Source organism: Vanellus vanellus (genome assembly GCF_965231255.1).
Source record: "Vanellus vanellus genome assembly, chromosome: 4".
Taxonomy (NCBI): Eukaryota; Metazoa; Chordata; class Aves; order Charadriiformes; family Charadriidae; genus Vanellus; species Vanellus vanellus.
In genome coordinates this window covers 69,229,440-69,244,845 of record NC_138909.1, presented here as the reverse complement: position 1 = coordinate 69,244,845, position 15,406 = coordinate 69,229,440, and the positions used below count along the sequence as shown (strand labels likewise).

Below are 15,406 nucleotides of genomic sequence, written 5' to 3'. Positions count from 1 at the left end.
AACCAGGTGAGAGCTAATTAGAATAAATATTGATATGTTAGCATGTTTTGATAGATCGTCATTGAAAAGTTTTACAAGTGCATCTGAATATAGGAGAATATGTGTATATTCTGACTCTATATCTGAATCAGAATGCAAAGCAGACAGAAAAGAAAAAGGGAGCATTTTTTATGTTCTCCATGGTATGTTTATATCTGTCGGTAGCTGTTTGGCTGTTTTGCTTGCTGTGCAAAGTTTGTCCTCCTGTTGGCTCCTAATAGTCTTATAGTACAGCTATATATATATATATATATAGTCTTAATAGTACAGCTCTGCTGTCAGCAATAGCACTACGGTTCTTTGAGGCATACTTCTAAAAAGTATAAGTTAGAACCAAAGTAGTTCTCTGGCCTAGACCTGATGGCTGTACTGAAGAATACATTTCACATTTTTCAGTGTCTTAGACTGGTAACTAACAACCTTTCCAGAGTCTGTTTAAGCAAAACTGAGTTTGCTTATTTAACTGTGAAATGGCAGATGCCACGGTGACAGGGACCTGGTGTCTGTGATAGCTACCTGCATTCAGATTTAGTGTTTTGGTCTGTGTAAACTGTAGTCAGAATGACAAAGGTAGCAACTTTCAACTTTAAAATTTAGAGAAAACAGCACCTCTTTTCTTCTCTTTGGACTTCCCCTTAAAAAGACGTAAGTGAAAAAATAGGGAGGGCAGTTTTGCTTCACTTCAAATGATTCACGTCATTCAAGAAGAAAAACTGTTAATCACAACTTCAGGTATGGCATACTGTCATTCAGTAATGCTCGCTACAAATCTTCAAAATACTAGTTTGACCTATCTTTATTAGATCGACTCATTTGTCAGCAGATTGCATGATGTGAAGTATCTGTAGCACTTGACAGTAGCATCTAATTTGAGCAGTCAGTCATGTATGTATAGAAAAAACAACAGCAAGATTGAGAGATCATACGCAAGCTGGTTTTTATTTTATTTTTTTATACAGGATTTCTGCAATGACAGAAATTACATTTCAGAAGAGACAAGGGTTCTTCTTTTGACAGGCAAGGTACTGTATTTTGAGAAGTTACATTTCATTGAATATTACTTGTGATTTTTTTTTAAATGTCCTGGACTGCTGTAGTTCAAAAACTGTATTAAGATTTTTTGTACAGTAATTGGTGTTTCTTTTACTTGATGGCATAATTAATGCCTTTAACATACTACCTGGTGAGTACACATCACTGAGATTGTTACCTGCGCACTGAGGCATAGGTTCTTGATTAACTACAGTTTTTCACATAACTGCAGGTTTTTCCTTTATTGACATAAGCATGGCATAAATTATGATGCAGATACTTATTTGTGACACCACTTAGCATTGGAGGTCTTAAATTTTCGATCTTAATATTTTTAATATAGCTGTTAATGCTGTTGAATTTAACTGCAAATGTCTACACCCTTTTGAAAGTCTAATTTTACTTCAGACGTAATTCACAGGGGACAGAAAATACCAGGGGAGGGGGACAAACCCCCCTCCCCAAACAAACAAAAAACCCATAAAAACCAGAACCTATTTTAATGCCACTTTCCTATCAGCTGTCCTTTCTTGGGATTCTGAAACTCTCTCCTAGGTTCTGGCTAAATTATGTCAGAATGCTTTTTAATCTAGCTCAAAAAAATTAGAAGTTTTTTTTTTTTCCTTGAGCTTAGTGAAAGAATGCTGGCTGATATAAAAATCCTGAGAACAGTATAAATCATGTTTTTAATATAAATTTCATGTGTATTTATTACAGTTCATGGAACACACAACATGAAAATTTACTTCATTAGTTTCCAAAGTCTTCAGTTAGAGCGGAACTTTGTGGTAATCGTTCATTGTAAGGGTAGAGACAAATGATCCCTCTGTAAATAGCCATTAGCATTTACAGTTGCTTCTTCTTGCACTGATTTTTCATTTATACAAAAAGTTTCTGCTATCAGAGCAGTTCACGTGGGTGAGGTTTGCTCAGTTGGCATTTGTCCTCACAATTGTCCTCAAGGCAATCCTGCTTGTCCTCACTTCATGTTCACTCTGTGACACCAGGCTGGAGCTGGTGTCAGTGGGCTGGATTGGCGTTGCCTTAGGAAGGCAGGAGGCAGACAGAAGATCACCACCTTTAGCAGCAGCCAGTACCAAACTGGTGCTTTAAGTATCCTCAGAAGAGTGTATCTCTCTGCTGCTGTAATTGTTTCACATTTGATAACATTCAAATATAATCAATCGAGCATTTGTAATTTTGAAGCAAGTTTAGTTGTTTGTATAAACTTAACTGCATTCTTTTTTTGATAAGGAATTCAGCAATTTAAAGAAAAGCTATGTCTTAACTAAAAAAGTCATGCTTATTTAAGCCAGCCTTTTCTCATGCATTCTGTTAAAATAACAGGGGGGAACGTCCACTATCAAGACGGTATTATTTAGGTAATTTTCAGTGTTCTGGGATAATGGACACCTATTCCATGCTCTAATGGGATGCACACTTGCTTCCTTTTCTGTCTACTTCCATTTTGGAAAACACTGATGTATAAGGATATCCCACTGACTCAGACCATGGTCCTTTTTGGTCTGGTATTCCTCTCCCAGAGGGAGAGCCACTTTCTGCAGTACATGCCCCTCTTCCACTCCCCCAGCATTTGTAATTTTTATAATGGGATGCTAGACTCCATCTGTGGCTCTTGTTTTGATGTCTGCTGATGGACTTGTTCACAAATTTGTCTGCTCTGGTTTTGAACCTGCCCGTGTTCTGCCTTCAAAATCTCCTGTGGCAGCAGGTGCCAGAAATTTGCAACCTACTGGTTGTGCAGAAGCACTTTCTTTTCTTCCTTAAACATGTTCTCTCTCCTATTAGTTGCACCAAATGCTTCCTGCTTTTTATAAAATACTCGGTAAACAGAGCAAATAAAACATTATAAGAATAATATATTTAGATAAATGTTGTGCAGTACTAGCACTAGGATGATGCAGCTATTAAACGTGTGCCTCAGTAGCAGGCCATTTCTACAGAGATTGTTGCCTTTTTTGCTGGCCAAATGTTTTCCAGCGTTTGTGGTATCTTTCTCCTGCCTGCTGCCTCATAACTTCAACACATGGGAATGAATTTTTCTTGTGAGAATGTCTTAATAAATTAACTTGGTCTCTGAGGAAACGTAAAATTACATGAAGAATGTGACGTGCCGGTTATGAAAACTTCCTTGACTTTTCTCCAGAGACAAAATAAAATAAAAAACTTCCTACTGCCTACCCAGCCTGACCAAATCAGTCAACAGAAACCAGCCCTAGCAAGATCTAAAATGCTATGACTGTACCGGAGAACCCCAGAATAGATAGACGGTGTTAAAAATATTTTTACATTGCCTTTCTGTGTAGTAAGTGTATACGTTTTGTACTGTTGTAGGGAACCCAATTCTGCGTTACCTTTTGGAAACCATTTCCCAGAGGTGCTTTGCCGTGCAAATATAGGATGTCGACACACCTTTTCAGTCCTCGAATATCTAACATTCTGGGTTTCATTGGGACTTCTCTACCTGCTATCCCTTTAAAGTGTGAGAGAAAGCAAGGCAATTGATGAAGTGCTGTTAAATGATGAGAAATAAAAGCAGGATAGACAGTGGTTTCTAAGTGGAGGTCTGTAGCTCTAAACTGATGGCATCGTGATTGAGACTGTTAATCCAGGAAAAGTATTTTAAAATACTCAAGAAAATATTTTAAAAATTAAATATGTATCTGAAGTTCCCATTTTTAAGATTAAACATTTTCTTTTAGCCAAAACCAACTGCTGTATTAGGTACAGTAAACAAACCATTATCTGCAACTGGAAGGAGACCATATATTAGAACTACAGGATCAGAGACTGGAAGCAATATCAGTGTAAACTCTGAGCTGAGCTCTTCGGCAGGAAACAGATCAAGGTACAGGAGTGTGAAATTTCTTCATCAACTGTTTTTACTTCATGTTCTCCAGTGTGCTTGCATGTTTTTAGAACAGGAGATGATTTGGTGTGTGTGCCCATGTGTTTGAAGAGCGTCTTTATTTTGTCCAGTTTTAAAAAATGTAATAGTTCTCTACAGGTAAAATCTCCATCTTCGCTTTTCATTTCATTTTGTTTGTGGTTTTGTTTTTTGGTTTTTGTTTTTTAAGTAGACAAAAACTCAGTACAGTGTTTAGGTATGTCCTGCCTGTAATTACATGTAATACAACAGAAGAGACACTATACTGTCTGAAATTTTGGTCATTAATATTCATGATATTTTTACATCAGAAAATACATTAGTTGAAGAGAACAGCTCAGCCATAATTAGTAGTAAACAGATTTTGCAAGTCACACATTTTTGATGTATAAATTAGGATTAATCCTGATTGGTAACAAGAAACATTTTTTATGTAGATGAAGTATTCTGAACTATTTAAGATTAGGAACAATTAAAAAGAGCTTGCTGAAGAGGATCAGGATCTGAGTGGAAAAATGCAACATATGATTATAATATTTGATCTTTTTTCTAGTAAGTGTTATTTTTATGTGGATCCAGAGTTTTTAAATTTGTCATAAATCTGGAGAAACAATTTTCAAATTTTAAGATTGTTTAAGATTGATTAACTGGCCAAGATAAATGGTTAAAGAAAGGAGAGAAAGTCAGCTCTAGTTGCTACGTTTCATAAGGCCAAAGGGAAATATAATTCAATTCAGAATTTGTTCTGTAAGTATGCATGATATATGTTGTAATAATCTTTTTTTAACTTTTTTTTTAAACTATTGTATATTTGTGTAAATTAACTTGGAAGTTTTAGCATTGCTGGTCTTTATTTTTCTTCATTGCATTTGCCAGTATCAGCTTTTTCTATCTGGCAAAAAGAACATGGCCTCATTTAGAGCATTGGTCTTAAGTTTGCAAAAATAATTATATGGCATTGTGTCTGTGATAAAGAGATTTGGTTCTGTGACTAGCCAGTTACTTTCAGACCGTTCCCAGTTCTGGGAAAGAAAATGTAAGTGTGGAACCAGGTAAATTCAACCCTCTTTTTACCTAATTTAGCCTGTCTGCATTTACTTTTTTTTATTTCTTTTTTTTTTAAATAATTGAAAACATTTTTCTTCTTTTGTTTTATATATTTTGGGTTTATTTTGTCTTGAATTATGCTACCAGGGAACAAAGTTCGGATATATCAGAAACTGGGGTCAGTGAAAATGATGAAAATCCTGTGAGGATTATTTCAGTCACACCAGCAAAGACAGAACCTGTGAAAAATAAGGTATGTCTGGGGATTTTTGGACTGTGTCTCCATAATAAGCTTGGCATTGGGGGTTTATTCCGTACACATCATTGCAGGTGGTCTCTGAAGAACTGATAACATCCAGTTTCATTTCATGTAGTTATATCGCTTTCATAGCCCAATAGAAGACCCCTTATTTTCAAAACTACTATTTATTTTATCCAGAGTAGTTACAGAGCTCACATGCTCAAAAATAGCACAGGCAAATCGGAAGGGACTTCCTTCTTTTTTCTAAAATTCCAAAAGATTCCCACCTTTATTCTACGTTTTCCAGTGTAAATAACAGTAAGGCTGTGATTCAGAGTGAAGGTTGGCACCTGTAGCTTTAACTAAAGATATTGCCAGAAAAATGTCCAGTGGTCCTCTAGCATGAAATAAACATCTAACTTCTGGATCGTGTCGTGACTAAAATATTATTTAAACTTTAAAGATTTATAATGCTTTCCCCCTGTTTCATTAGACAGAGAAGATCATGCCTAAATCATAATGATTTTTTAACTTATAAAACATACAGTTGCATGAAGTTTAACAAAGGTAAATGTGAAGTCCTGCACCTGGAATAGATTAAACTCGAGCAGCAGTACAACACAGTGGGATCTGCTGGGCTGGGGGAGTAGGTTGGCCCAGAAGGACCTGGCGGACACCATCCCAGTGGACAACCAGCGGAGTACGAGTTGGCAGTGTGCCTTGGCAGCAGTGAGGGCAAGCTGAGCCCTGGGCTGCATCAGCAAGAGTATAGCCAGCAGATTGAGGGATGTGATTATTCCACCCTATTTGGCATTCATTAGGCCACACCTGGAATACTGCGTCCAGAATACTCGAATACTGTCCTCCCCAGTTCAATTGAAAAACTGGAGAGCGCTTTGCAGAGGGCCTCCAAGCTAATAAAGGCTTGGAGAAGTTATCGTGTGAAGAAAGTTTGAAAGTGTTGGGTTTGTTCAGCCTAGAGAAGAGAGCCCTTGGGGGAATCTTTCAATATCTAAAAGGTATTTATGGAGAACATGGGAGTACTATCTTCTCAAGGCTGTATGGTGACAGGACAAAAGGCAACAGGCAGGAATTGCTTTAGGGTGCCAGCAAAAAAAAAGAAAGAAAGAAAAAAAAAATCTACATTGTGAGTAAAATGGAAGACACTGGAATCGGTTGCCCAGAAAAGTGGTGGAGTGTAGCTGTTCATGGCTTGGCTTGTCAAGGGCCCTGGGTAACCCCTGAGACTCCGCTTTCAACAGAAGGTTTGGCCAGATGATTTCCAGAGGTCACTTCCAACCTAGGTGATTCTGTGATTCTAAAATCAAAATAGATATTTGTAATAATGTAGGGATATATAGATGATTCATGCTGTACACGTTTTAAGAAGTTATATATCTACTCAGTCTTTTTTGATTAGATGAAATCAGAGTAATAAGCAGGTGGTTTGGATTTGTATCACCACATAGAAAAGTTAGGGGTTTTTTTATCTTTTAAAATAACATCCACATGATATTCATACCCATGAGCTAATGAAGAAGAAAAAAATCTTTCCCAAATTTCAACGTATGGTTCCCTTTTTTCTTCTTTTTCCCCAAAATAGTGTTCTTCTGAAAAGTTAGAGAAGTTAGGCAAAGCATTTAGGAAATAAGTCTTCAAAAAGACTTTCTAGGTTCTTGAAACCTGACTTAAGTTGAAATTTTCAGAGTGGCTATGTGTAAAGTTCTAATGCATAGAAATTATAAATGTCTGCTATGAAGCTGCTAGAACAGTAATAAAAAATTACAGAGACTGCCTGACTTACTTAAACGTTTAAGAAGTAATGGTAGACTATTTAACAAAAAAGTCCTTGGTTCAGACACGGCACTTAAGGCCACTCACGTTTGTAATTTGTGTGTTTGGAATTGCTAAGTCATCCCAGCCATACTTCTTCCATACCTTTTACTCTGCCCCGTCTCCTAACTGTTTCGGAAGCCAGTGTTGAAATGAAGGTCCATCATCCAGTTGCTTCTGCTTTGTTTCCATATGAATACTTTTCTGTGTAGAGACCTATATTGCCACTACCCTTTCTGTTTCACATACACAGACGCCGCTTCATGAAATTTAATTGTTTCCATTACCTTGTTTAGTATAATGATAAAACCATGCATGTAGGCCATACCTATTCAGGCATAGCAAAGAGTTAACAAAGACAGCAAGTTTCATTTGTGACTAGGTTTTGCTCCCTTTTATTCCCTGCAAGCTTTGTTTTTTTTCCTTTTCCTTTTATTTAGGGTTTTAGTAATCTGCACCTTTACTGACTGTTGGTCTCAAAATTTGCATATATTGAAGTAAATATCGTTTGCTGTACTGGAATCCTTACTCTTGCTCCTCAGTTCTCTCCTGCCACTTGGCAAAGAGGCAGCAGAAGGAGCTTGTCCAGGAGAACCGTCATTGGGAGGAGCTGAGATTTAGTCTTACTGTAATCTCACTTTTAAGCAAGTGAAAGATACATTGCGTGCAAATGTTAATGTTACACACAGCATAGAGAATCTTTTTGCAAGGTTAATGGCCGAAATCCCATTTAGTAAAACTTTTTACTAGGCCTAAGACCATGTGATGTGTTTTTATAAGAACACTTACCTTTTCTTTTATAAACTCATGTTTCTGTTGGAGGGAGGTAACAATTTGAGTTTGCCTTTGGGAATCTTTTTTTTTTTTCATCACATTCATGATTTTTATTTTCTAGGAGATTAATTCTGATCAGGCTACACAGGGAAACAGCACTGAACGTGGGAAAAAAAGAACAGCAACAGCATCTGGAACTGAGAATATTCATCAAAAACCAGAAGAAAAAAATGTAGATGAAACAGGACCATCACTCGCAGCAAAAACCAGGAGAGGGCGTCCACCCAAACCTGAACCTCAGGGTACCACTGCAAAAAATGAGGAAACAAATAAACCACCTGTCAGGGGAAGGAAAAGGGCAGCAGTCAGTCAAGAAAGTCCAGGGAGTATAGAGGCAGGTAATGCCAAAGCACCAAAACAGCAAGACACAGCAAAAAAGCCAGCAGCAGCACAGAGACAAATTGATCTACAAAGGTAAAAATAAATAAATAAATAAAATTGCATGGGTAGCGTGAGCCTTTCCTGTCTCAAGATAGACCCCGGATTTATAATTCTAACAGATGTAGCATAGTTAAAGGGCACGACTAAACCACAATTATTTATAAAGACCATGGTCCAGTATATATTGTGTAGTGTTCTGTAAGTACCAGGGCAGCTGGAATTGGAGAACTGGAGAAATGAACTTGTTTGGTCAGAACAGGATAATCTAACCTGTTTTCAGCAAATTTTATTTCTTGTCTGTTGCACCCTGTTTCCATCTACTAGCATTGCTATGTAAAAGAACTGAAAATTGAGGGTGTTTCAGTGCATTCATTAATGCCAGGTACAACAGAATTCAAGTGCTCTACTCTGCTTCAGTTCATTGATTACAAAAGCTTGAAAACTGACCATCTTTAATGAACAGAACAAATTTTAATTCTAACTGTAATTCTTTTTTTGATATTTTTGTGTCTGTGCTTGTTTAATATTAACAGTATTTTAATATATATTTTAAGTAAATCAAAAGCAGAATTTGGAACTGTGTAAACTACAAAACAGCTCTTGGATGACAATACCCTGGTATTGAAAAGTGTTGATTGATTTCCAATATAAACAAACCATAAATGTGCATAAACAGTGAGAAATTTGTTTAGCTCAATCTGATACAATAATAATTTTAATGCAAAAGTGTCCAAAGTTGTAGAGCGGTAAGATAAGGTCAGCAAATGAGTGTGCTGGAAGAAATCACAAATTAATCTAAAGGATGAAAGAACCATTGGAATGGTTTCTTTCTAGAGACTTTGTAAATCGAAGATCTTGCAGAGAACCTTGATCAAAAAGAAATACCTTTTCCTCTCACACCCAGGTTCACACACTAGTGAATTGTGCAGTCTTCCAAGAGAGTGATATTTGCGTACTGCCTTGCAATGCTTGTTTTATACATCAAATTTCTTTAAGTCTTCATAACAAATTGCATTATCTGTAGCCTTTAATAAGCCACCTGTATCAGATAACTTCTTTAAAATATATGATACCTTAGTGTTTCTTGAAAGAAAAAAAAAAAAAAGACAAACCAAACACCAAAACATTGTTAACGTTTTTCAGAAGCCAGGTGCTTGGAAGTGATGGAGATTCACTGTTGGAGATAGACTCAAGTCCAGAATATTCCCAGAATGCAATGGATCTTTTTAAGGCCTGTGGGAGCAGCCAGGAAGATACTGAGGATACAGAGATAGCAGAGGGAGGCTTCCTTAAGGTGTAGCAGGCATCTTATATAGGACAATTCTGTGTGTTTTATTGTAGCTTATACAGCAAGGAATCAAAACAATTTGTCTGTCTTCTAGAAAAATGTATGTTAAAACAGCTGTGCCTGATAGGGTTTTTTTGCTTTTAAGTAGAAATGTACAAGTTACTGTAAATATTTGAAAAATATTTGAAATAGTGCTTGTTCTTAAGTAAGACAGGCTATTTTTATTAGAACAAGTTACCATTCTTGTTCTTTTATTCCAGTGAAAGCTATGGATAAATGTATTTCTGTTTATGCTGAAAAAACATTACTCAGCTACGGAATTACTATTATTCAACTTGTGTATTTCCAAGTTTATCAGGAAGTTGTACTATACAATAAGGAAATTTAGTTATACTCAATTAATTATATAGTCATTGAGAAGACACAAGATGGAGTTGTAAGAATCACAGTATAAAGACTGAAAGCTAAAATGTAAACAATATTTTGATATTTTGATTCAGAATCAATTGTAATTTCTGTGTCCTTATAATTAACTTTTATTTCCTTTTCTCCCCCCAAAAAGGTAAAAAGAAAACTTGCTCGAAAAGGGAGGAAATGAAGGCCAAATAAAGGCATGCTCCAAGCTTCTGCAAAAACTAGGATTCAGAAATTTCCTGTACAGGAACTGAAATTACTTCAAAACACACAGCTTTCAGCTCTGAAACCAGAAGGAAAACTATGCTTCCCTTTCACATGAAATTAATCCTTCTCAATGGAAATGTAAAGCAGAAACTCTTGAGAAAGAGGCTAAAAGCATCTGTACTTATTTCCCCAGAGACTTTTTTTATGAAAAGTCAATAATTAAGCAAATTGCTTAACACTTGGTTCCAGTTCCTGCATTCTGGAGTTTAAAAGTGTATTTACACCATTAATTTTCATGCTGCATTTTTTTTTAAAGAAAGTCAGAGGAGGTCCTTACACTGACATTGAAAATTCACGATCCTAGAGCCAGGTATTCCCATGTTTCACAGAAAAAGTAGAAGTCTACTGAATGGATTTTAAACAAGACTAGAGGAAAAAAAAAATAACAAAAAAAATTTTTTTGCTTTACTTTTGGAGACTGTTTTATGTATAATTCTTTCTGCCTGCCTACTTTTCTGCAAAAATAAGATGTACAGATTTCAGTTCCCTGCTATGAAAAGTCATGTGGTGGCAATTTTATAAATGTTGCTTTCTGATTTTTATCAGAGTGGGAAAGTAATCACTTAAAATTATTATTAATTCGCAAGTAGACATTTCATTTTTTAATTTTCCCTCCATTTTAGTTTAATATAATTTGCAATAAATGTACATATTGATGTTTGTTTTATAAAAACATATATCACTTTTAAGTGTTTTTACTCCTGCGGTTCTGTTGGAATATTCTAAATTTTAAAGGAGTAAAGACAGTCCAGCATTTGATTTTATAATGTTTGTCACCAGATTTTTATTATTGATGTAAAGAAAAAAAAATCAATTTTTAAAAATAGTTGGACTTTGGCAGCTTTGTAAGGAAAGTTGGAAATGTTTAGGATTGCTCTCAATTTTAAGCATTGTGCTGATTGGAAGTAAGTCTGTTTTGCATTTTGTCTTCCTGTCCAGGCTCATTTTTTAATGTTTATTTTAGAAGATTGTTGCATCAATATTATGTTTCCTGGCATTGTTCAGCATAGATACAGTGTACACTTTTATGTACACATGATCATATTTAAGTTTGTTGCATAAAATAAACGCTTCTAGGTGTCATGTGGCAGTCTTTTTTTATTTTTTTTTATTTTCTTTTGCAGAAAACTACTTGCTGTATCTGTGCATGGTCTTGGATGTTCATCGAAATACTGTATTGAGCAAAGAAGCTGTAATGCAGACAGTCCATGGTTTGAAAGAGAGTGTTTTTAGGTGAAGTTAGTGCTTTGTCTTGTAAAGTTGTAGGGAAAGAAGGGGGTTGGTCTGCAGAGCGGCAGTGAACAGTTCCCTTTGTTTCCCTGTGCCTCAGTTCCCCATTTCTCTTATGCAAATTGTTTTGAAATGCTTTGGCGCATTGTAGAAGAGCTGGATACTCTTGGCATTAGTTAAGGATTACTTGCTCTCCTAAAAAGTCTAAGGTGAGGTTGTGTGCTGTTAACAGTGACTAGGTCTCTCTTACCAAGTGTTTAACGGTTATTTTTCCTCTAACAGAGAAAACCAGACTCTCTTCACAAAGCAGTACACGCACTTCTCTGTCTAAAGCAATCTGCGATGCTTTGACTTGAAGGATTTGAGATGCTTTTGACAGAGGGAGACTGGGAGATTTTAAGAGCCTTTAATTGCACGTCCATCAGGGTTTTGATTTCTAAAACTGAAATAATTTCTCAAGATGGATTTACTGATCATAATGGAGTTTCTTTGTAGTGTTCTGGTCAAACACTTCCCTCAGGGAAAAGATACAGTATTTCAGTTTAAAACAATTTTAAAATATATTTGTTAGAAATTTTTAGGTGCTACTTAAAAAAGGAACTCTTAGAAATGAGGTTTGGTATCTAGCGGTGTGCCTCTAACAATGATTTATAATCTGGACTTGACAAGTCTTGCACATATTCAGAATTGATTCCAAAACAAAAGCTTTTATTTTTGTGAAGTGGATAATGGGGGGTGGGATGGGTGGGTGTCATGGTTTTGTTTCCTTTTTTTTTTTTTTTTTTTTTTTCCTTTGGTCAGTTTTTAATCAGTTCAAATGTCAAGTTACTCAAGCAATCATGATAAAATAAATTAGGTTAGAAGGGGTTTCTGGCAGTTCAGTGCCATGCTGAGAGCAGGGTTTTCAGTTGTATTTCTACAAACAGAGCTACATAGAGTTTCTTTCTTCTGTTTTCTTTAAGGAGACATTTGAGGTACCTCCATCTCTTGATTATCAGTATAGTCAAAGAAGATCAATACAGTCATGCAGCAAATTATGCTGGGTATAATTGGCTGAGCAAAAATGCAGCATACAAATTACAGGAGAGGTCTACTGGTGGCCCACTGGTTTCTTTTCAGAACTTGCCCCAGACAAGTCTACGTACAGAATTTCTCTGCCTGCCCCCCGCTACTCCAGAGTCTGGAGAGCACATGTGGTACAGTTCAGAGTTGCCTCAGTGACGGACATCTTTCTGTAAGAACAGTATCCGCTACGGCCAGGGGTCGTTACAGCAGTCTCGCTTGTGATAGCAAGAAGCTGGAACCATCAGCCTTTATAACAAATACAGGGAAGTACAGGCATAATTTTTATACATACGTAATTTATGCATTGCTAGTACTTATTCTGATGATTTAAAAATAAAATCTATTAAGGAGTAATCAGTATAAAACTGTGGAATTGAAGGGAAGTTATTCTGAAGGAAGAGGTGGGGCGGTTGCACTTGGCCACATATGAGTTTTTAAATATTTTACATAAGAATGGGGATTCTCTGTTTGTGATAAGAAAACTGATGCTCAGAGGATTTCACTTGTTAATATGCGATAAAGAATAAAAGGAAGCGTGATAAAACCCAATCTTTAGGGCTTTTATCCAGTGTAGGATTTAAAGGTGCTGAGATTCCATGTTCAGTTACATAGTTAGAGCTAAGTTCTCATCATCTTTAAGTTCCCATCTTCATAAAAGTGTGGCTTTGTTTCTTAGCGGACATATGTTTATTTCTGTTTCTTTGTGTCCTCTGACGCCTGGACTGCACAGCTTTCGTAACAGTAAGACAGGAAGGCTGTTCTGAGAACGTATTTTGTAACGTACTAAATTAAACCTCTACCACTCAACAAAATTAAATCTGAATAGTTGTTTTAGACAAAATAATAATGTTTTCTAGAGCAATCTTAAACAAGAGAAATAATAATAATAATAATAATCTTTTCTGCGCATGCTGACAGCGTTTAAGTGTTAGAATTGATAAATAACAAATTCTTATCTAAAATGTACTTCCAGCCAATAGATACTTAGCATGTGTTGTTGGACCACGTTCAACGTCAGGTTGGCTCTTAGGGTTTCAAGTTACTGCTGAGGCTGTCACAGCTGAACTGTCTCCTCAAAAGATACAAAAAGATTCAGGACCACGAAACGTTTGCAATACACAGGAAACTTGCTTCTTTAAGAAATCATCCACCTGGGTCCTAGCTCACTTGCGTGTGTGCCTCACGATTGATCAGCAGTGATTGATAGGTTGGTTTGTGCATGGAAATCAAGTCCCAAATCGGTGCTCAAGGAAACAGCCCAAATTAAAGCAGCCAGACTATGAAGTGTGCTTGCCAGCTGGGCTGCAGGTGTGTGCAGCTGATAGCCAAGCATTAGTCACAGAGTAGCTGGTCTCAGCCTGAGGAATTGTATCTTGGTGCAGGAACAGGTTTGCATAGGGAATGGCAAGGTGTGAAACAGCAATTACCAAAGCCCTTCTGTACAGCACGTCCCTTGAAGTCTTCCCCTGCTTAGATGTCTGACAAGGAGGGACTCACCCTGCCGATGAGTACCCCAGGTACTCAAATGGTCAGAGGGAAGCTCAAATCCTAAGATAAAAAACTCCTAAACTTCAAAGACCAACAGCAGCTTCCATTCCTTGAAGAGTTCATAAGCCTGGCATTCCCTGGACCCATTTGCCTTTGTTCCTGCAAGGCAGCAAACAAGACGGGACTTCCCCAGGAGCAGAACTTGGAAGCCCTGGTAGAGAAGCAGAGGTGGTGGCTGACAGCCTCTCCCTTCCCTGCTGCGAAGCCTGGGTCAGGAAAGCAGATCCAAAATTTCTTGTTCCTGTAGTTTTACCATGTGAGAGACCACAGGGGGAGAGCGCCCCAGTTTCTCCCTTCGATCTCACACTCTGTGACCTTCTGTTCCTAACTGAAGGTGGCCAGTCCCACAGCTCCATTGGAGTTTCCTTAGCACCAAGTCACTGTGATGACGCACAGGATGACTACTTTCACAAATCCGACTCACTAGAAATGCTTTGAATTCAGGGTAGGAACATCTCTTGCTCTTGTGCAAGTTCCCAGCCTTATTTTCTGCAGTACGAAAGGAAACAAGCAAGTTTTGGACATTTGCGGCTGCTCGTAAAGAAATGAGTGGGACCACAGCAAGAGGTGGCTTCAAGCTTGTTCCAGTTCAGATAACCTCCCCCTCACTCAGGCTGCAAAAGCCAAAGAAGCAGCCACTCCAGTAGTTGGTAGGAGCAGCATCACACGTGTGCCTAAAGATGCTGTGAGCGCGTTCCTTGGAGCCTTGGTGTCACTCACAGGTGCTTGACGCAAACTGCACATTGCTGGAATTACTGCCCACAATGTACAGTGATGATGGTACCATTGTCCTGGGAGACGTCTTGCTGCTCACCTGATAGGAAGACTCTGACCCGCCACAGAGCGTCTCCTCTCTGTTTCTGCCCAGCGAAAGTCATGGAAAACTTTTATCAGGGAAGCGCCTGACTGTGCAACGGCTGGGTGTTGTGAGCCAACAGGAGGAAGAGTCAGAACTCATCATGACCCCTGTAGCTTTGGCAAGAAGCCGTTCAACTTGGAACCTGGTGGACTTCTCAGCGCAGCTAGATCCACAGTCAGCAGAGCTGAGACATCCCTGGGCAATGCTGATGGGCAGCGCAGTTGGGTCCTGCGTTGCTTGATGAGGAGGGACAGCCGTCAGGTGACACGTCTGCTCTTCAGTGGGAGCACAGAGGTTATCCGAGCTAATTTGTAACTCGCTGAAGTCCTGCTGGCAGCGGTGTGGTCTCAGCAGTATGTCAGCTGAGGCAAGAAGCATAACTGGGTGTACACCGGGTGTCCTCCTCCTACAAGACTGTTA

At 37.8% G+C, this 15,406-nt stretch overlaps 1 protein-coding gene across 1 annotated transcript in view; it reads left to right on the top strand.

The window, feature by feature from the left end:
- PDS5A (PDS5 cohesin associated factor A) overlaps positions 1 to 8,352 on the top strand; it is a gene marked incomplete at both ends in the record, with an annotated part of 78,254 nt that extends 69,902 nt beyond the window's left edge. The window contains 4 exons of the mRNA XM_082482598.1: positions 999 to 1,061; positions 3,795 to 3,940; positions 5,174 to 5,279; positions 7,996 to 8,352. Coding sequence (XP_082338724.1) covers positions 999 to 1,061; positions 3,795 to 3,940; positions 5,174 to 5,279; positions 7,996 to 8,352 — 672 coding nt within the window. The remainder of the gene's footprint in view (positions 1 to 998; positions 1,062 to 3,794; positions 3,941 to 5,173; positions 5,280 to 7,995) is intronic.
- Between the last annotated feature and the right edge of the window lie 7,054 nt (positions 8,353 to 15,406).